The sequence below is a fragment of the Rhipicephalus microplus genome, chromosome 5 (genome assembly GCF_043290135.1).
Source record: "Rhipicephalus microplus isolate Deutch F79 chromosome 5, USDA_Rmic, whole genome shotgun sequence".
In the NCBI taxonomy this organism is placed as follows: domain Eukaryota; kingdom Metazoa; phylum Arthropoda; class Arachnida; order Ixodida; family Ixodidae; genus Rhipicephalus; species Rhipicephalus microplus.
In genome coordinates this window covers 8,951,467-8,972,009 of record NC_134704.1, presented here as the reverse complement: position 1 = coordinate 8,972,009, position 20,543 = coordinate 8,951,467, and the positions used below count along the sequence as shown (strand labels likewise).

At 45.4% G+C, this 20,543-nt stretch overlaps 1 protein-coding gene across 1 annotated transcript in view; it reads right to left on the bottom strand.

The window, feature by feature from the left end:
- Positions 1-20,543, bottom strand: part of LOC119174026 (uncharacterized) — an 82,078-nt gene that overhangs the window by 4,160 nt on the left and 57,375 nt on the right. Inside the window, exons 11-17 of the mRNA XM_075894255.1 lie at positions 14,732-14,975; positions 13,121-13,248; positions 10,647-10,753; positions 9,796-10,097; positions 5,684-5,790; positions 3,591-3,852; positions 1,678-1,865 (exon numbers count right to left, since the gene is read on the bottom strand). Coding sequence (XP_075750370.1) covers positions 1,678-1,865; positions 3,591-3,852; positions 5,684-5,790; positions 9,796-10,097; positions 10,647-10,753; positions 13,121-13,248; positions 14,732-14,975 — 1,338 coding nt within the window. The remainder of the gene's footprint in view (positions 1-1,677; positions 1,866-3,590; positions 3,853-5,683; positions 5,791-9,795; positions 10,098-10,646; positions 10,754-13,120; positions 13,249-14,731; positions 14,976-20,543) is intronic.

The following is a 20,543-nucleotide window of genomic DNA, read 5'->3' as shown; positions in this document are numbered from 1 at the left end:
ATCAAGTTTTGGTTTACTTTGCCTGCCTATCGAGGTGTGTGCTGGCATTTTATTAGATATAGAATAGATGTGCAAGCATCACATTCAGAAATAAGTTTCAGAAAATTTGCAGCAAACACATGGGATTTGAACTCGCAGCTTCCCTGTCAGCATGCACGTATAGACTAACCACTACACCGCACCATGCTACGGCACCGTCTGAGCAGAAATGGGCTTGTGTAGGCACCGATGGGTTGTTCGGACACGGCGCTAACATTCCTGCAGGTATTCCGAAAAAGGGCCGCTTTACTCCACAAGGAGGACAGCGCCCCTCGTTGTTGTGCCGTGTGCAATCATTTGTACACATTTCGTCTTTTCAAGGAGCAAAGAGCCCTTTTCAGGGTAACTGTGCAGCTACTCCGGAAAACTTTTTTAAGAGATGTAGTCGTAACACAATGGCTAAGTTCCCCACCTCCCTGCCCCCTCCCCCCGCTCCTTAAAGAACTTGCTTCTCATGGGAGCCTCCCCGGTAACATAATCCTGGTGCCGTCCCTGATTAATCACGTGTCTGATAATCACGAAATTGAATCCTAAATGCATCAATGCAATGTGCAGTGTGCACGGATTGAAACACATTACATTTTTAAATATAACGACTGGTATCCTCAATTTGTCGAGATAGTCATGCCATATTGGGATAAATCTGGTTTCTAAAGATAATGTTAACTTTGATCTATGCGTTCAAGCCTAAATTCGGTAGTAGGACCCAATTTGAGTATGGTGGAAACGAAAGTATGTTGGTTACTTAGCTCTAAATTGTCTCGTTTCAATCCGCGATGTGTCAGCTATGATGAATGTTGATGTTGCTTGAAAGTGCCTGCTCCAAATTACATGAAACTGCTGTTATAAGTTCCTGTGGGCTCGAACTTTGGTAGAGCTAAGAGCACCACTATTTAATTGGGGGGGGGGGGGCAAGCAGGAAGTAATAAAGTCACGTATGTATCTGCAGTTAGGCTCGTTTTCCTGCCGCTCAGCTAACCCAGCACCACCAGTCACAGCGAAGAGGCCTGCCCTCACGAAAATAAAAATTAAGGCAGCTCGCTCTGCCACGGGAAGTGGCACTGCCATTAGCAGCCAAAATAACGTGGACAGCAGACTGCCGACAATGTGAAGGAGTCCAATGAAAGCAAGGCCTGACTACACGTACGCGTTAAATGTAGGGTGAGCGGTTACATAAATCGGTGTGCCCTCTCTCATCGTATGGAAAGGGCGTGACGCCTAGTCTACAGGTGACGCGCTGGCGTGCGGCAGCGCGTACATGTGGTCAGGTCTTTAATCACTGTGATGGGCACACCACAGACTTGTCTCTGATGCTGGCAACAGTCACGAAATGGGCAAAACGTCACAGGTAGCTCGGGAAGCCACTAAACGTGTATTGATGGCAACATGTTTCTGATGAAGAAGGAAGCAACAAAAAGGGAGAAGGCAGGGAGGTTAACCAGAAGGACATCCAGTTGGCTACCCTACACTGGGGGATTAAGGAAGAGGACAAGAAAGACGAGAAAGAGGGAAGAGAGGGAACAAAGGGGGTGGGGGAGAGACTGACAGTAATTTCACTGCAGCGTGTAGAACTCTACCGCGTGTCAGAGGCGTTCACACAAGCCTGTCTTTCTTAGGAAACTGATGAAGAAATATTACCATAAGAGAAGGGGATGAATTGCTCCGGCTTCAGCGTTCTTGTCTCGCCGTCGATAAGGAAGCGCTCCGGCCGGAAGACCTCCGGATCTCCCCAGAAGGATTTGTCATGGAAGATGGACCATATTGAGGCGATCACAATGCTGCCACGTGGAATGATGTAGCCTCCCGCTTTAACGTCTGTGTCGGCGCTGCGGCATGAAACACTGGGTCAAGGAATGAATGCTTGTGGCGTGCCCTTGCTATGCATGAAGTAAAATATAAAGTTATTAGTATATAAATGCGAATGGCATTACATGCATACACACGCAGATACTCAGGTTGGGCGGTGCAAAGGTGCGGTGTCATAGATTGCCTTAATTTTTGTTTTGGAAATAAATTGAAGGCTGCTCCTGAACACACAAGGGGGCCTCTATAGTGTTCCTCTATATACTTCCACACTGAAATACAGCTGTACTAGAATTCGATGGAAATATTTTAAATTTTGGTAGTGTGGAGTGCAAGTGAAACTTGTTTTAGCGAGAGCACTGCTATGTCGTCTCCCCGAAGGTAATTTATTGCGTCGTAATGACCTTGAGCTGATGGAGCTCATGTGACGGATGTCTCAGCTGCGTTCCGAGTCTCACTTCGGCGGTTTCACAGGACTAGGTGGCCGAAAACCACTAATAGACTGCCGCATGCTCCTTTTCGTGCCTTTCCTCTGTCCCCAGCGTAGCAAAGGAATGAGTGATGGGCATGTTTCGATTATCCAACGCATCTAACCCCAAAGTCCCCTGACTGACAGTGGACTCTTGGACGCTGAACATCACCTCCATGTACGTGTAATAAATGTTCCTCTTCCTCCGTTCACTAAATGTCGACCTCTGGGGGGATTCACCTTAAGGTTTGCAAGAAAGCCTATATTTAACGATTCAACATAATGAAACACCAAAGAAACTAACTTTAAATAAGCACTATAGGCATAGTCTTATCAAAACCAAAGCAAACATTTTTTTCAATCGTGATCAATGTAGCTTTACAAGATTTAGACTCCGCCCCGTCGCCGTGGTCTAGTGGCTAAGGTACTTGGCTGCTGACCTACAGGTAGTGAGATCGAATACCTGCTGCAGCGGCTGCATTTCTGATGGAGGCGGAAATGTTGTAGGCCCGTGGGCTCAGATTTGGGTGCACATTAAAAAACCCCAGGTGGTCGAAATTTCTGGAGCCCTCCACTACGGCATCTCTCATAATCATATGGTGGTTTGGGATGTTAAACGCCGCGAATCAATCAATCAAGGGTTAATCTCCACTCCACTAAATTATTTTGACTTTCCGAATTGCCGTTTTAAATAACATCTTCAACCCCCTTGAAACGCCTGCATTTAAAAAGGAACTGTGAAGACAGCGAGCAAATAGCACCTTTTTCGGATTCTGGACACATTTCTTGAAGCATGTGCGTGCGTGTATGTGTATGTACATAGTGCTGCCATCTTTTTTCTTTCATTACTTTTTATTTTTCTTACTTTTTTGCGTATCTTTTACATTGCTATCACGATCTCGGGATGGCCGTCTCCAACGTAGCCTTCCTTTCCATATTTTTATGTATATAAATAAAAAAAATTTAACGAAACCTTTATGTGTGTTCTCATTTCACATTATCTTGAGCTGCCGGTACAACGTGTTTATATAGTTCGTATATATTCGCAATCTGAAAGCGTAGGTTTGTAGCCCAGTCGGTTAGACATTAGACTTTTCAGCTTGGCTCCGTAAGTTCTGCATGCAGAACCACCAAGAAAACTTATCTTGTTTTACATGCCTATTTCTTTGCAGTGATTCGTCTTACGTGTCTGACGGAGGAATGCAGCTTTCTGGTCGAGTTGGCATAGTGGTGATATTGCATTAAAAAATAAAGCGGAATAAAATAAGCAGATACCTACTAGCGCATTATGTTCAGTGGGACGACCGGCTTGTATCGCATGGTCTCCCAAATGAACGCTTGTGTATATGGCATCTGGTTTCGTTCACTCCACAGGATGTGCGAGCTCTGGTTACGCTGAAGAAATGCGTCGATCTCGGCGTGGATGCGTCGCTGCAGATCTGGCTTGGCGGCGCACGTGAGCAGCAGCCACTCGATGGAGGATCGAACCGTCTCGCTGCCGGCCCCGAAGAAGGTCGACACGTTTCCCCTGAGGAGGTTGCCTGCGTACGGTGCGCAGTTCGCGGCCAGTCAGCATCTAGTTGAACAACACTAGGTCGTGTCGTGCGAATAGCGCTACTCATAGATGTGCGCGCGGGGAGCGCTAAGTTTGTGCCATAGTTTCGCTCGTTCGAACGTGTCCAGTCATTGTTTAAAGAGCAGGGCCATGACTAAGGCAGTCGAAGACTCCTGATGTTACATCCCTGATTTGCTCCCAGAAAGCCAGGGAACGTAGGCAGGCCAAACTGAAAAGCACGTCATTGCTTTATTACCATCATTTTTCTCGTTTCTTTCATTAGGAAGCATATTTACATTTGGACTCGGGGCGAGGGCGGCGTGCGTGGCAATGCACCTTTGCTTTGACCCGCCGTCTAATGTGACTACTGCGCACACATCTATGCACGTAGCTGAGTATTTGGCACTTTCAAGTACACACTTCGCATTATCAGTCTACATTAGTAGCAGATTCAGGGGGTGGGATGAGGCGTTAGATGATCGCCTCTCTCTCGTTTGGGCTGTGCCTGGTTCCTACATTAAATACCATTGTAGTATACGCGCGTAGGACAAGGAAGCCAGTCAGCGAGTTGTAACAGAGAACAGTCTTCCGTATGCGCATTCAGTCACATCTCGGGAACATCTCTCAGGGACTGAATTCGCCCCCATAGGGAAAGCCTTGGGTCTAAAACGTCATAGCATAAACACAACGGAGATCACAGCTTCATTGTCAATTGAAGTTTGCGGAATCCATAGATATCGCTGAACATCAACGAAGCTTTTGCAGGTCTTTTCATTATAAAAGGCCCGTTTTATTTTTATTTTTACTATGAATTGTTGATGCACCATACTCGCGCTTGTTATATTTGCTAGGGCTTTGGGTTACTTTTCGATAGTTCTAAAATGTGGTATTCCAGCAAAAACTCTCTAGCACCCGCGTGTTTTCATTAAAATGTATCCTGCTTTTTTTTTTACGTTAACGTTCTTTACAGTGATCACCGATGCGTGAACCCCGCAAACTTCTCAACGGGCCTTGATATGCCAGTATCGATGAGCGCTTCCTTATTCCGCTTTGCTCTGCCTGAGATGACGTCGCATCCAATGAGAATTCTCTGGGACCGACGCCGGCTTATCGCTCGATGAGCCATTTCACGTTTTCACATCACAAAGGTGAACATAGCTGATACAGTAAAAGTTAAATTAGAAATAGGACTAGAACTCGTACTTCTATAGGTATATTTTCATGCGTAGCTGTAGCGTCCAATTGCGTTGGTCCCGAGATAAGACATGCCGTGCAGTCGAGATTTCCAGTTAAAGCCCCTTGATCAAGATGCTTCATTTCCACTATGATTGCTGCGCCAGAACGCAATGCCTAGCGGGGGAAAAAACGCAATAGTACATTGGGGTCAGTAAAAACTGAAACGCGATGTGTGCGTCTCCCTGCCCGCGTGAGCGGGCGGATTGCAGCAGGGATTCACGGGGACGCGTGCGCGTGTTTTCTTCGTGCCCTTAACGGCCAACGTCAGCGAACTTAGGTTGGGCTAGTGCTTAGGGAGCCTATATGCGATCAAGGCTCCCTTCTAGGGCCAGTAACGCAGCTCACTCTGGTTGGCGGACGGTCACCAGTGCGTGATCAAACGAACTTTCGTGCGGTGCTTACTTCTGAGCGAGGATTTCCCCAGTTGCTTTATGCAGTGCTCGGCTGGATAGGAACTTTTTTTTTTTCATATGCAGCGTCTCAGTGCTGACGAAGGCGCGCCAAGGTAGATTATGCCAGTTGGAATTGAGGTCACTGGCTCAATCCGCAGAAACCATTATTGAAGACGCGCGCGCACTCACGGGTGAAGCATTCGTTCTTGTGCTCCTTCATCTCGCTCAGGAATCCGTCGATGTAGTCTCGCACCAATCCATCTTTGTAGGTGTCCTCGTGCTCGTTAATCTTGGAGCTGCGTGTAATACGGTTTCCACGTTAGTAGGCTTATGATTGATCAAACGCTCAATGATAATGTTTAGGTCGTTTGAACTTTGTCATTTGCCCCCGACTGAGCCGTGTTTAGGAAAATTGTTCGAGTGAGCCGTGCTTGCATGCGAAGGACGCAATGCTGAGTTACATGTTTGTCGTAATTGAACACCTTGTGCTAGCAGATTTTTGGGTACTGGTTTTAGCTTGGCAGTCATTGCCAGCAATTAACTTTGCAGCGCGCTCATAATACCGCTCGTTGTTTTTCAATTTGCTGATGCTATTCATGCACTAACACGAGCACTCTGCGTAGATAAGACAGATGAAGCTCACATGCTCATATATTTGACACAGTTCCGCGCAGATCACGTGAACAACCACTTTCCCGTTTAAATGCGAAGCATTTTTTTGCGCTCTGCAAGCACTTTTGGCACCTACCTACCTATCTACATACCTACCTACCTACCTACCCACCCACCCACCCACCGCCGTCTTGCGCGTATCATACTTGTTATCGGCAAACCTTGAATTATCCGCTGGCCGCGTCCGTCCGTCGTCTGTCTGTCTCTGACGCACGGACTGATGAATGCACGAGAGGGCGGACGGTTGGATTCGTGGACAAATGCATGGACGGGTGCACGAATGGACGGAAGCAAGAACGAACGGACGGCCAGAAGCACTGACGGAATGACGGACGCATGGATGGACAGATGCAAGAACGAACGGACGGCCGGAAGCATGGATGGAATGGCGGACGCTGCGCCCCACTCTTCATCAGTCACTGTAGGGATATTCTGTCATTTTTATTATTTACAAGACTACAAATAACGTCCTCTAGTATCGTTTGCGTTTTTGAGCGTATATGCACTTCGTCATATGTACAAGTACCGCCCTCTACGAGCGGTTCAAGAAGTAATGAGAGGTGGCTACATACGATTACGACGGGACGCTGAACTCTCCCTTAAGGAGCTTCGCTCCTATAAAAAAACATCGTTGACCTTCGGTCATAGGAATTTGAGAGCTTGCACAAGGTTGGTTGGTGTTTGACAGTTATAGAACCATTTAGTGTGGATGCGTTCTCTTGACGATTGGTCGTATGCATCTGTATCCCAATGGCTAACGTTCATGGTCAATGAATAAGCAAATCCTTGTAGTCACAGATACTTGCGGTAGCTGTACGGTGATAGCCTAATCAGAGAAATTACCACCCGCATCTTCTCACGGGGGGAACTCGAGTAAATGCGTCGCAGAGTGGTGGGGGGATTGCGTGGATGTTGCGTAATTGGGTGTGCATAGGGAATGCTTATATGTTATTTCATATTTATTATTATTATTTATTGATTGAAGGAGAAACGCTGCCTTTAACATCAAGCGAAAGCCAAGCAACGACGCCCTTGACTGAATTCCTAACCCGCGATCCAGTGCCTACATATACAGGGTGGCCAGTGAACGGTTGCGCAGCGCGAGCAGTCTTTTTTTTTTTTTTTTAACTAGCAGACGTTGTTTGCGTTGGCCTTGCTAAGCGAGAGAGGGGCAGGGGAGCGACAGTTTTGCGGATGTCTTCCTGGGCCGGCACGAGGCGCAAGCATGCGCAGTGGGGGTGTGGACAGCGCCACCGCCGATGCCGAAGCGCGACATAGTGCGACCAAGAAGTGCTTCGCATTTAAAATCAGTGCACCTCCATGGAGTGAATAACGAGATCAGTGTGCGAAGCTACAGGTCATAAAATACATGTCTACGTTGAAGTCTCCGGCTAGTAAAGGATGGACAGATGGACGGACGGATGGATGGATGAATGGACGGATGGACAGCAGGATGTATGCACGGATGATGGGATGCACGAATGTGTGGACGGTCAGATAGATGGACGGGTGAATGAACGCACGGACGGATGGATGGACTGACAGACGTATGGCGTAGGTGATCATGCATTGGGCTGTCGTATAGTTCATTACACATTAAGTGACCTGTTTACACATATTTTAGGGGCGACGCTCCTAAAGTCGTGGGTCTGTTCTTCCTAGCTCGTAGCGATTCGTGACCGCCTAGTTCCATAACTCACTCAGCAAGAGCAGACAGACAGACGGACGGACGGACGGACGGATGGATGGATGGATCGATGGATGGATGGATGGATGGACGGACGGACGGACGGACGGACGGACGGACGGACGCTTCGCCACACTCATCATCCGCTCCGTGGATATGGTGGGATTTCTTTTGTGTTCAATTTCAGTTTGGATTTTATGGGGCGTGATGGATGCCAACTTGGTCGCCCCTGAAAGCTGGCATCGGCAGCATTGACCTAATCAACGCATAGAAAAAATAAATAAATATGATGGTCCTATCAGGAATCGAATCCCGGCATTTTCCACGACAATCAAGTATTCTGCCACGCCAGGTCTCCCACTGCTTTTCAAGCAATACCGTAATGTTTGTTAAACGTCAATTGTGGTTGCAGTGTTGGCTATACAATCTTATAAACAGTACATATACGCACTACCATGAGGCAGCTGACTCGCTCGGTGGATTCGTTAAACCCCACTTATCAATCAAATCGCTCGGTGGATTTCGTGCCGACCGGTTGTGTTCCCGCGATCTCCGATGACAGGGCAGCTCTGGCCGACTGGCTCGTCCTATGCCATCTTTCCCGTCCTCGGACTTTTGCGACCGTGTCCATCTTTTCTATTTTCTCTTTATTTCTGTATGTGGGTCTCTCTGCCCCTGCCCCTATCTCAAACCTTATCCCTTTTAATCCCTCCTTACCCCCATACCTCGTGAGTCACTGTTGAGGTGTCGCACTATGATGCAGACAGTTACGGGGCTCACTTTCTTCTGCTTTTCTCTCTTTTAAAAATCACGTTGGTTTAATGACGATTGTAGTTAAGCGCCTTCCACTGAAGCTCACTTATCTAGCAGTGTCCAGGGCCGCCATCCTCGCTGGCATAAGCGCTAGATCTCAGCTTACCGCTTCTGGTGTTGCTAATACCCATGTTGCTGTTGGCATGGTTACGCAACAGTAAACATGCGACTGTTTAACATATGTCTCTCCGCACAACATGTGTACATAACTTCAGCGTCATTTCGTACCGTTTCGCTCTATAAAAAATTACAACACAGTCGACTTCCACCCGCATGCTTCGTATACCATCGATTCCCAAAGTACGTGTGATCTGCCGATCTTTTTTTTTTTTATCTTAAGCACATGAAATGAACAATATTAATGATCCTCACCTCTCGGCAGAGTGAAGGTGAAGCGGCTACTCGGGACTGATACCGGCTTAATTACTCTCGATTCAGAACGCATTTTATGCCGATAAGCCTGTGCTAGCCTTGGTCCGGCGCTGAAACTTTTCGCTGTAATGTTTTCCATACAACCATTTTTCATACAACCTACGACACGAGTTCCGTATTTGACGGGGCCTCAAGCGTCAAGACCCATGTTTTGCGTTTGGAACCATTGTAGACAATAATACATCGCCTGCAAACATTCTTACTGTTGCTCTAGTCATCAAAGACTCATAATTCAGTTAATCATCATTCTCAGCCTGTTTTATTTCAGTGCAAAACGAAGGCTTCTTGCGAGAGAATTCCATTGATCAAATTAAGAGATTCTTAATTTCGTCACTCCGCCCAATTCATCCTCGACTGCGCTTACCATCCATTGGTAACCATCTATACTGACCACCGGTTTGTCTCTACTACAGATTACGTGGTCAGTTCAGGTCCATTTCATTCGCTCGATGTCAACTGTGGCTATCCGCGCCCCTTGTTTCTTCCCTGACCCATTCTGCCATCATCCGATCTTTTGATCCTATAACTTTTCTGTCATTTGTGCCTATGCGCAAATCATTCGTACAAAGAAGAAAAACGATGGGAGCTAAAGCGGCGGCTTTAGTAACGTCGAACAGCATGTATACGGCCGCATTTCGAAGAGGGGCCTTTGTCGTATTGACGCCGTCCTCCCACCAAACAGACGCTCGCCACTCACTCGGCGAAATCTTCTCGTCGGGCCAGGGCGTCCCTGAGCCTCTCGCATGCGCCCACGCGGAACAAGACGAACAGCTTTCGAAGCCAGGGAAAAAAGTTGATGGCCGCCGCCTGTGCAGCCAGTGCCGGAATGACCTCGATCAGTTGGTCGAGGTAAATGCGCTCGGGATCGTCGTACTCGAACCGGTGGCCGAACACCAGTGCCGAAATGATGTTGGATGTGCTGGGCGTAAGCAATGTCGTTGGTACTACGGGCTTGCTTTCCAGGGATTCAAGCTCTCGAATGAGGTGCGACAGTTCTGCCTGAAAAAAAAAAATCAAAGTAAATTGTTTATAAACTATTATTCTCATAGTTATTACTATCTTGCTGTATGCTTTAAAATCGCAGATAGCCTTGAAACTTTGGAGTTTTTGTAGGTTCCCAACCTGCTCATCCTGCGTTGGTATTATTGCTGCATTTAGGACACGAAATTTATATATTTTATGTCTTAGCGCGGAACTGGTTACCGAGGAGTTCCAGTATAAAAACTTTCGCAAGCTTTCGTATGTAATCTCTGCTGTTACATGTGCCGCGCGCATTATCAAATCTGTGGTCTTGGATTTGCGTGGTTAGTGGGCAGCTGATATTGGCAACGCTAAAATCAGCTCTGGCAATCGTATGAGGCTTAATTGATGTGCACATGTAAAAAAAAAAAACGCGTGGGCTGTGAGAGAGTGGGTGGTACTGAAATTTCGACATTGATGTATTGTTGGTGATAAATGTATACACCCCGAGCGCCTTTGAAATCCAGCTGCATAAAAATTGTATTGCCACCACTTAAAAGCAGAAAAGCATTGACCATGGTGACTTACACGTATGTGTCTTTCCATGGCGGGTGTGGTAACTCCCAGATTCTTGAAGACTTTCATCGAAAATCGACGCTGCAGTCTCCACAGGGGCCCATTAATTAACATAAGACCTGCGCTAAGAGTAGAATATTGTCAATCGCATGCACGGCGCTGGTTAACGAGGCACCTATCAGTGCATCAAACTATTGGCCACCATAATGTTTCAAAGACGAAAAGAAGTAACCGAATTCTATGAATATTACTTCAGTCAGAATTGTGATGACATGCTGCCTTATACGAAAGCCACTAATGAACATCTAAAATATAGTCGGTTAGTTTTACACCACTTTTCTTCAATTATTCCGAGCCACATTTGTGTGCCTTCTCACACCGAAAGATTCGTTTACGTGATCAGTACCCGTCAACGACTCGCAGTTAAAAAAAATCCAGCTGTTCTGACAGCGCTACATGCATATATATATATATATATATATATATATATATATATATATATATATATATATATATATATATATATATATATATATATATATATATATATATATATATATATATATATATATATATATATATATATATATTTAACACGAGAGTTTGCTCCCGTGACTTGCGCAGATATTTGTGATATGGATTTACGTTAAGCATATGTATGAAGCTGAGCAAAAATACTGAACAAAGGGTGCTGACACTGGGTTTCGACAAGCGGACCTGTTAAGGTCGAAACTTATTAGCTCAGCGTGTGCTCACTCGTAGAGCGAACATCTGCGTGCATCACGACTGCGAGACGCTAATTGTGGCATCGCGTTTGGCTTGTTTACATCTATGTATACGCTGAGCACCTCATTAGTATTGTACACCTTTAAGAAGCTGCTATTTCATTCATAATTCATGTAACAACAATTGGAGTAAATTCATAGTTCATATAACGGCAAGTGGAGTAAACGTTCTGGCTTTACTGACTTGAATGTTGCTGAGGTCTTCAGATGTTGTCAATTACGTATAGGTTTCGACAGCTGAACATAGCCTCGTCGCGCTGGTATTCGCGAATTGCGGTGAGCCAAACACCCGTGGTTCGCGGGGAAGCACTAAAACGACGCACGAACACACGTTAATCTTTCTTGCAGAACGGCGCACCACGAACCAAAGTCGGAGCCGAAGGCGCTCACCGTGGTTGTCTCGAGTTCATGAAGCCTTACAAGCTATTCGCTGATTAAATGCGTGCGCAAACCAATGCATATGGCACAAAAAAGTTCAATGTTCCGCTGACGGCTTGCAAAAAAGCCACTTGGTAGATATGTACTTGTAAAAATACTCGCGTTCATGCGGTGGCGCTGTGGTGCAATGGTAAGAAATATGCTTCACGTGCATGCTGTCCCGAGTTCGATACCAGTACTGAGTGTGGTTGGCATGTTAATCTCGCAGATGTAGATGATTGTGATACTGATAGTTTTGTGATTACCTAGTGTCATAAGTATCCACTGCATTATCTGTGAAAAAATGCTCTCGAATGTGTAAATATCAAGCTTTTTTACGCCACCACGTCAGGGCCAGGCCACCTACGGAAAATCCCGGCCAAGCCTTGTCACGTCTATTCTGAAGGCCACTTCGAATCGGGCCGGTTACTCTGGGACACGGATACGGAGTCGCGTAACTGTGACTACAAGCGGCCATAGTTTGACTTGATTCCCTGCCTACTGGCGTGTATTCTAGCCAGGATTTGACTGCGAGTGTACGTTACTTTGTCTTTGTAGGCCAGGATTCTCACACACGTGGCCTGCGTCTTCACACGAAATAAACGCTTGAGACATTGCCAAACATTATTTTATTGCATATGGTAAATAAAAGTGCTTTGCTCAGTAAGAATATACAGACGAGGCTGCTCTTAAGGGTTTTTTTTTTTTTGTATGTGAGGCACCCCACTACGGATAGAAACGTCGCCTTGAAACGAAACCACTATATACCTCAGAACAGCAGTCTATATTTTAGTGATCGCGGAAAGCAGTATCGATATGTTTTTCGCAACCTGATGCGAAATCTTTTTCAGAAATAATTAATGTATGGATTGTGTGAAAAACTTTACGTTGGTACGTTAGGTGACATTTTGTTTGGAGCCTCTTTCCATTGAAAAGCCTCTTTCCGTTGAAAAGGTTTGCTATATAGGAGAGCGCACGCAAGGATCGCGGCAGCCAAAATAAACTTGTGACGCTTGTGGCGGTTGGTTGTTCACAAGGAAACTATATGAAGGCGCATTTCACGTGCGGTGCCACAACATGCACTTGGTAATATTTTTAAAACATGGTCCAGGCTATATTATCCTTCGGTATTTCGTAGATGATGAGTGTGTGACCACACAAATTTATCCCACAAGTTACCTCGCCTTCAAAATTTCGTTCGAACCCCTTTGATGTGATTTGCGAAGCCGTATCTGCTTGTTTTCTCCTCAGCTTCTTTTTAATCAAGGACGTGTGTTTCCATACCTTGTGACTGCTCGTGGACCCTAAAGGGAAATTCTTCTGGCCTGTTGAGGAGAGCGTCCTGCGAGAAAGCTTCTTTCACGGAGTCGAAGTCACACATAAAAACCACGTATCGGCTGCCCATGTTAAGCCTGCAAGTAAAGACTGTCATTTGCGACATTGTACACTTCAATAAGCACGGAGTAAAGAGAGAGCGAACGACTTATTGTGCTGAGACAAAGCAGAGAGGCGTCGGATAAACTAGACCTTCAGACTGAGGTCGCATGCTAATAGCAAAGATAACAGAGATTATGCGCATCTTCCCGCGCATTCCAACGCATGTGGTTATTTGTGTAACGTGCCTGGCGCAAGTGCTGATTCTCGCCAAAAGTAGCCTAGAAGCCTTCTATATGAAAAAGAAAGGGCCTGATTGTGTCAGTGAAATGTCAATGCCATTGTATCTTTCTGAAATGCGCTTCCTCGATGACGCGTTAACCTGACAATGCCAGTTCATGCCATACGTTGCCTCTTTTTCATGCATGCGCGGAAAGTATTTTTTTTTCTCTTCTACGTTTCTTGGAGTGTCGTTAAACGATTGGTAGTCGGCGAAGGAGTTGAGTGTTGGGCGAGTTGGTGCTCTAACATGGAACCCATCTTGAGGGCGCAACGAAACAGAACACAGCTTGCGCCTGTCCTCGTCTTTTTCTTCCTGTGTGTTGTGTGTAGTTGCGCCCTCACAATGGTTTATATGGTAGTCAGCGCTTCATTTCATTCTTTTTCCTCCTTCTCCTCCTACTTAGCAGACCTACTTAGCATCATTCCAACAGCTGCGGTGGGGGGAGCGCAGTGCGGCGCATTGGCACGGAGACATGGACGGACAGCGTTACACTAGCTAGTCAAAGAGCTGCGTCGCATCTAATACTTTAGACGAGACGGCTATATTTTTCATTCTGATCGCTACGTTCTCCGTTAGTACTTGACAGCTGGCATTAAAGGCGGCACGCATTTCGTGGCTTGCTTGCTCGAAGTTTTCCGGTATGTCGCGGATTCGCGACGCTATAGGCAGTAAAAGACTAAAAAAAATATTCCAGTGCAAAGCACGCTCTAGAGGTCAGCGACCGTGAACCTCGCCCACTTCCGGCGAGCGCAATTTTGCCATGGTGCGTGTGATTTAGGGGCTTGAACCAGTGAATTCGTCGTCTTCTACCGAAGTTTCAGCCGCTGCAAATTATTCAATTTCAGTGCCGAGCTGAACGAAGCCAAATTCTCTGTTTCACATGCAAATGACCGCGGAACAATACTGTTTTCAGGCGCTCGCACAGCCAGCTTCTCGTTATGTCACAGCTCGCGAATGCCCCAGTGTCGCCTCACTCAGGCCGCTCGCGTGCTTATAGAATATATTCACTTATAAATTTAATACTCGACCAAATGGGCATACATTCGCCAGCCTATTTGTGAATGCACAAGGATTAAGTCACAAGGTGATCTAAAATTGCGTGTCTTGGCCACTGCGAGCAAAAAAATAAATTATTACTTGAATCATAGCTTGCACAGCGCGTGTTTTCGTTGTGCTTTCATCACGAGCCTGCGTTCAAACGCAACTTTGAGGACCTTGAACAGTGAGTGCTTACGCACCCGAATACGTTGCCGTATTTCATTCTGAAAACCTCCACGCCGTGATGGTTCTTAGGCATGGAGAACAGGCAACCAAGCAGCGGCAAGCCACAGGGTCCTGGCGGCAGGTCCTTGCTCAGCCATTTCTTGAGCACACCCCAGAAGTACTGCAAGAGGACTGCGCCGATACCCGCTACAAGGCCCGTGGAGAGGCACTTCCAGAGGACTCCCTGCATGGCTTCACCTCGATGTGTCCAGTGGGTCACTGCAATAACTCAGTGTTTTGTACGTTGACCCATCCACATTCGCTGGTTGTGAGATAAGTAAAGTGTACGAGTGTATAAAGTACGTTACAAGTCAAGAAGGCATATACATGTTTTTTTTTTCAGTCTGTAGAATTTCTATGCGAACCTAAAGCACTTAGAGCGTTTTCATCTCTACCTTCCTACCTACGCCTGGGTGCTCTCGTGATCGTCTCCCTAACTTAAAACTGGCCAAAGTTAAAAGTGGGACAAAACAAGCTTGATGCATGCCTCGCATAACATCGATTCCCAGGGTACGTGGGATCGGCCGAATATTTCGACGCATGCGAACAAATTTTGTATAGGCTAGAATACAATGGAACAGCTATTCGACATGCAAAACGAAATAGATAAATGGAGGTTGTGTGTCTATATGTATGATGAGGAACAGATAAAATTTAGGATGACCACTGTTTTTTTCTAGAAAACGCTATTTTTTCTGGGCATTCAATTGTAATTAACGGAACATTTCATTTCTTCATAATGAAACAAACACAATATGCACGAGGACGTAGAAAGGACACAGGGCGAAGCACTTACAACCAACTGAATTTGTTCTTTATTTCGGAGATAACGTTATTATAATACATCACAAGAATGCGTGTGATGTATTACCACCTTTACTATCACAAACAGCTTGTTTCATCATGAACCCGTGCCAACATGCCCAACTGGCAGTCATCCTAAATTTATTTGTTCCTCATCATACACATAGACACACAACCTCAATTTTGATTCTGTTGACCCGGCTTATAATCACAGATAAGCTGACCGAAAAACACGCACTTCGGTCGAATCACTTCACAAATTTCGACCATCTGGTATTCGTTGACGTGCACTGGCACCACACAGTCGTCTAGTATTTCGCCTTCATCGAAATGTAACCACCGCGGTTGTAAGTCGAGCTCGCGGCCGTTGAGTTAACAACCGAGCACCGTGCTATCGCGGAGGACTCGAACGTAACTGAACGCGCGATAATATTGTTACGTGTAGTTCCATACACGTATCAATATTGAAGCGCCAATTCATACAAGCTGGGCGACGTCAGTGCTTTCGCACTCTTCATTGTCTTCTTAAAAATTGATTATTTTGCCGGGATTAAGAGCGCATAAGACATAATATTAAGCATATGATGGGAAAATTAACGCCATTCTAGTCCTCAAACTGCAATTTACCCATCTAAACTGGTTTATATTTCTCTTTAGGGCCCCGCTAACATGGTGAAAACTAAAATTAACATGGTAGGGCAAGAAGGTTTGACGGTTATGACTGTCTGGTCTTCACATGAATAGTGTGAAAGTCCTGTCACCTACGTCGTCAAACCCTTTCCTCCATACATGTCTGGCATTTGACCGTATACTCAGAGCCGCGGTATGCGCCACAAGTGATTGACAGTCTATCCTGTAGAACGGCGAGAGCAGAAATTGGTCATTTAAATGTGATAGCGTTAAGAAAAACTTACACCAGAAGCGTTAACCATACGAATGCAAAGAATAGAAGCTGGGGCCTCAGCAGGGGTTGAATCCAATCATTCTGCATGGCATTCATGTGCTCTACTACAGAGCCATGCCTGGTCTTGAAACTGCTTCGGAAAAAGACCCTGCAGCCGTTATGTCGGTGCAACCTTCAGTTGTGGTTGCATTGATGGCTCTTCGAGGTTCTGACAAAGCAATAAATATCTACTTCTATGATTACGGTATCATGTCGGGTAAAAACTGATCATGGTTACAATGTTTGTTGCGCTTTTGTAGAAGTCTAACAAGCATTACATTGGTACTGCTGTGAGTCAGCAGGTTATATTTAAGCGTTAATAAATGTTCGGAGTAATACAGTAGCAGAAGTTACGTCTGATATCCACACCAACGCACCGTAAAGTGTAATTCGTTTCAATAATACCAACAAACTGAGCTCTGGCATTAGTGCTGACGTCACGTCAGGCGATAAGTCAGCCTTTAAATTCAAGTGTAGTCGACATTCCTGCGAGCCTATGTGCACGCGACTCCTAGAATGACAAAAAGATGTCGACTCACCTCGTAACGCTTTACTAAAATCTAGAATTGCAACACAGACTCGCCCAACGCTTAGCTTGAAATTGATTGCCACAACGCGAGAGATCTGCAGGAACGTTTTTTTTTTTCTGCTCGTTTCACTCCTTTTTGCCATAGTGTGTTGCACGTGCACTTTTCGACTGAAATGAAATTAGTCGTAAGTCAGCGCTCTTCTCCTCCACTTGCAAGTCCTAATCAGTTAAGCGCTGCACGCTAATACCTTCTTCAAACATATTCACCAACTCAACCAAGTTTCTCAGACATTAGAATGAACGTGAAAGGAAGTCCAACAGCTTTTACGAGTGCATAGCATGTGTGATCAGATGCAGGATCAGATGCAGGATACAACACAGCTAATACTGAGCAGTGCTCATATATCCATGTCCCCGCCGGGACATGAAGCCTCATAGCCATGCACTTGTTGCTAAATACAGAAGACATGGCTTTAACACAATGCTTTAGCGAACTAGTTGGCGTTAATTAATCGGTATTTTAAGGGCGAAACGACGCCCTAAGAAATAAAACATGGCAAGTGACTTTTTTTTGTACTTTAAACTTTCATCATTTCTTGCGTCTCTCCTCGCTTTATGCCAAGCAGATGCTGGATGAGCTTGCGTAATGTGCACCATATGCAGCCATCAGCACAACTAGGCCAACCGAGCGCACTCATGATAGCGCATCCAAAAAAGAAATTTCAGTGCTAAACAAGGTTAAACAAGGAACACAAATGCACTGCGAACCCAATAAATGCATGAAAATTCCTTCCGATAAATGGCGGGCAGTGCGTCTGTCATAGCTCTTTTTTTAAGACAGTGGTCAGTCTTACAAACGGTGACATTAGCACGTCCGCAGTGGTGAGCTAAACGAGCCTGCACCGAAGATATATACAGACGGATCATGCACAGAAGAAGCGTCAGCCTGTGCGGTATTCATACCCGAAATTCAGAAAAAGAAGATGTACAAATTATCGTACAAATATTCATCGACGACAGCAGAATTGGTGGCTATCTTTGAAGCAGTTAAGCTTATCTGCGAGAATACTGAGCCACGAAAATGGGTGATATGCACTGATAGCAAACCTGCTCTTCAGCTAATCAGAAATGTGAGATCACCTTACAAAAATGGTGAAATAGCACAATGTATCGCAGAAACTGTGGCATATGCCTCATCGCAGGGTCACAACATCGTATTCCAATGGATACCCAGCCACATTGGAATAAAGGGAAATGAAGATGCTGATAGTCTCGCGAAGAAAGCATTGAAGGAAGGACGGGATTGCACAATCCCTATATCTGGGACGGATATTCGACATTTTATATCGCAAGGAGCTAACCATTGTTCGATGGAGAAGTGGTTTGAGAGCCCTAAACCAATGGAAACGGTACTTTATGAAGTTGATCCACACAGAAAATTTTCCATAGCGAGAGACCTCCCACGACACCTAGAGACATTAATCCACCGACTTAGATTGGAAGTAGCATACACAAACAGCTTCCTGCACAAGATACATCGATCAAACTCACTGGAATGCCATTGTGGTCATGCAGAAGAAAATGTTCGCCATATTCTTTTGGAGTGCGTTAAATACGCAAATGAAAGAGAAAAATTAAAGAACAAATTAGCAAGTTTGAACAGACGGCCCCTCACAATAAAGAAACTACTTGGACCATGGCCTGAGTGCATCTCCAGAAAAAGGCAATAATCTTCCTGGCAGATTTTTTAGTGGAGACCGGACTGCACAAGCGCCTATGACTGACAGCCAGAGATGGGTATTTAATAAAATGTGGTCATGTATATACTGACAGTAGAATAGTAAGGTGTGCGTGTAGGTAGTTTATGACTTATCCATAGTGGGCAGCGCACAAAAGGAAACACACAAGAGAAGGAATCAGGACAAGCGCTGGTCTAACAACTGAAAGTTTTATTTGAAAGAAAGCATATATATACATGTGTACACAGAAAATCAAGTGCTACGCAAGATTACTTCCGATCAATGAAACCAATCTCCTGTTCAGATAAAGAAACAGATGGCTGGCTAACGCAAATGCCAACACTCTTCGCCATGTGGTAAGCCTCAGCAATCTCACGTGTCCTTTGATTATGATGGCGGTCGATGATTGCGGTTTGCTCAAAAGAAGGAATACAACCGCAATCGCGGCAATGGCTGGCGAGGTGAGACAGAACCCCACCCTTTAAAGAATTTTCATGCTCCCGTAGCCTAATATTAATACATCTACCGGTCTGTCCTATGCAGACACTCCCGCACGAGCAAGGAATTTTATAGACTACCCCGGTCGAACATGCGGTATACTTCTTAACGTGCTTGATTGAACAAGTGTTATCAACCGCCCTCGTAATTCCCTTAACGCGTCTATGAATCTTGCCACATAAGCTACCCAATTTATTCCCACTTGAAAAAACAACGTCAACCCCATACTGCCCCCCAACTTTCTTTAATCTATGTGAAATGGAATGTACATAGGGAATCACTGCAAAACGCTTTTGCTCGCGTTGAGAGGTTGCTGGTTGGTTGGTGGGCTGCGCGTTACTATTTACTTTCTTTAGCAAACGCTCGGAAGCAGAAACGAGAAAGGCGGTGGGAAAACCCGCTGTCTTAAGCCGATCACACTGATTACGAAAGCTTTCCTCTGTGGCATGGAAACAAGATTTTGCGACAGCTGCGTGAAGGCATGAAGTGACTATACCATTTTTTACCAGTTTAGAATGAGCAGATTTAAAGTTTAGGAGGGGTTAAGCCGACCTGGGAGCGTATAACCAACAGACATGCGCATCCTGGAATCGCAATGTTAGGTCAAGGAACTGAAGCTCATTCTTTTCATTGGGAACTTCACACGTAAACTGAAGACCCTGCCCCCTTTCCCTAAATGCCTTGAGAATGTTCACCTTATCATGTAAGCTACTAACACTATCCAAAAAAACCAAGTAATCATCCACATACCTAAATATACGAGTCCCCCAACCCTCAAAATCTCTTTCTAGATCGCGATCAATTCTACTCAACAATATGTCACTTAGGACCGGGGCAACTCTGGAACCTATGCATACACCTGAGGCCTGAACAAACAAATCCCCTTGCCAAGAAACAAAAGTAGAATCAAGATAAAAACGAAGAAGTTCAAGGAAACTTTGAACAGAAATACCACATTTGTCAACAAACCGCGTTTCTTCATTTAGTTCAGTGATAGTTTCCTTAACACATAGTAACAGAAAATTATGCGGCAGTGAGTAGAACAGGTCCTGAACATCGACACTGAAGGCAGACTTTTTTTCCCAAAGGTTCTGATTACCCAAGAAATCAACAACCTGTAGTGAATTCCTAACCAAGAATGGATCCACTAAATTCAACGAGCTGAGGTGGGTTTGCAAGTAGCCCGAGACAACGTGTTGCCACGAGCCACGCTCCGACACAATTGCCCGAAAGGGTACATCGGGTTTATGCGTCTTGGCGGAGAAGAACACCTG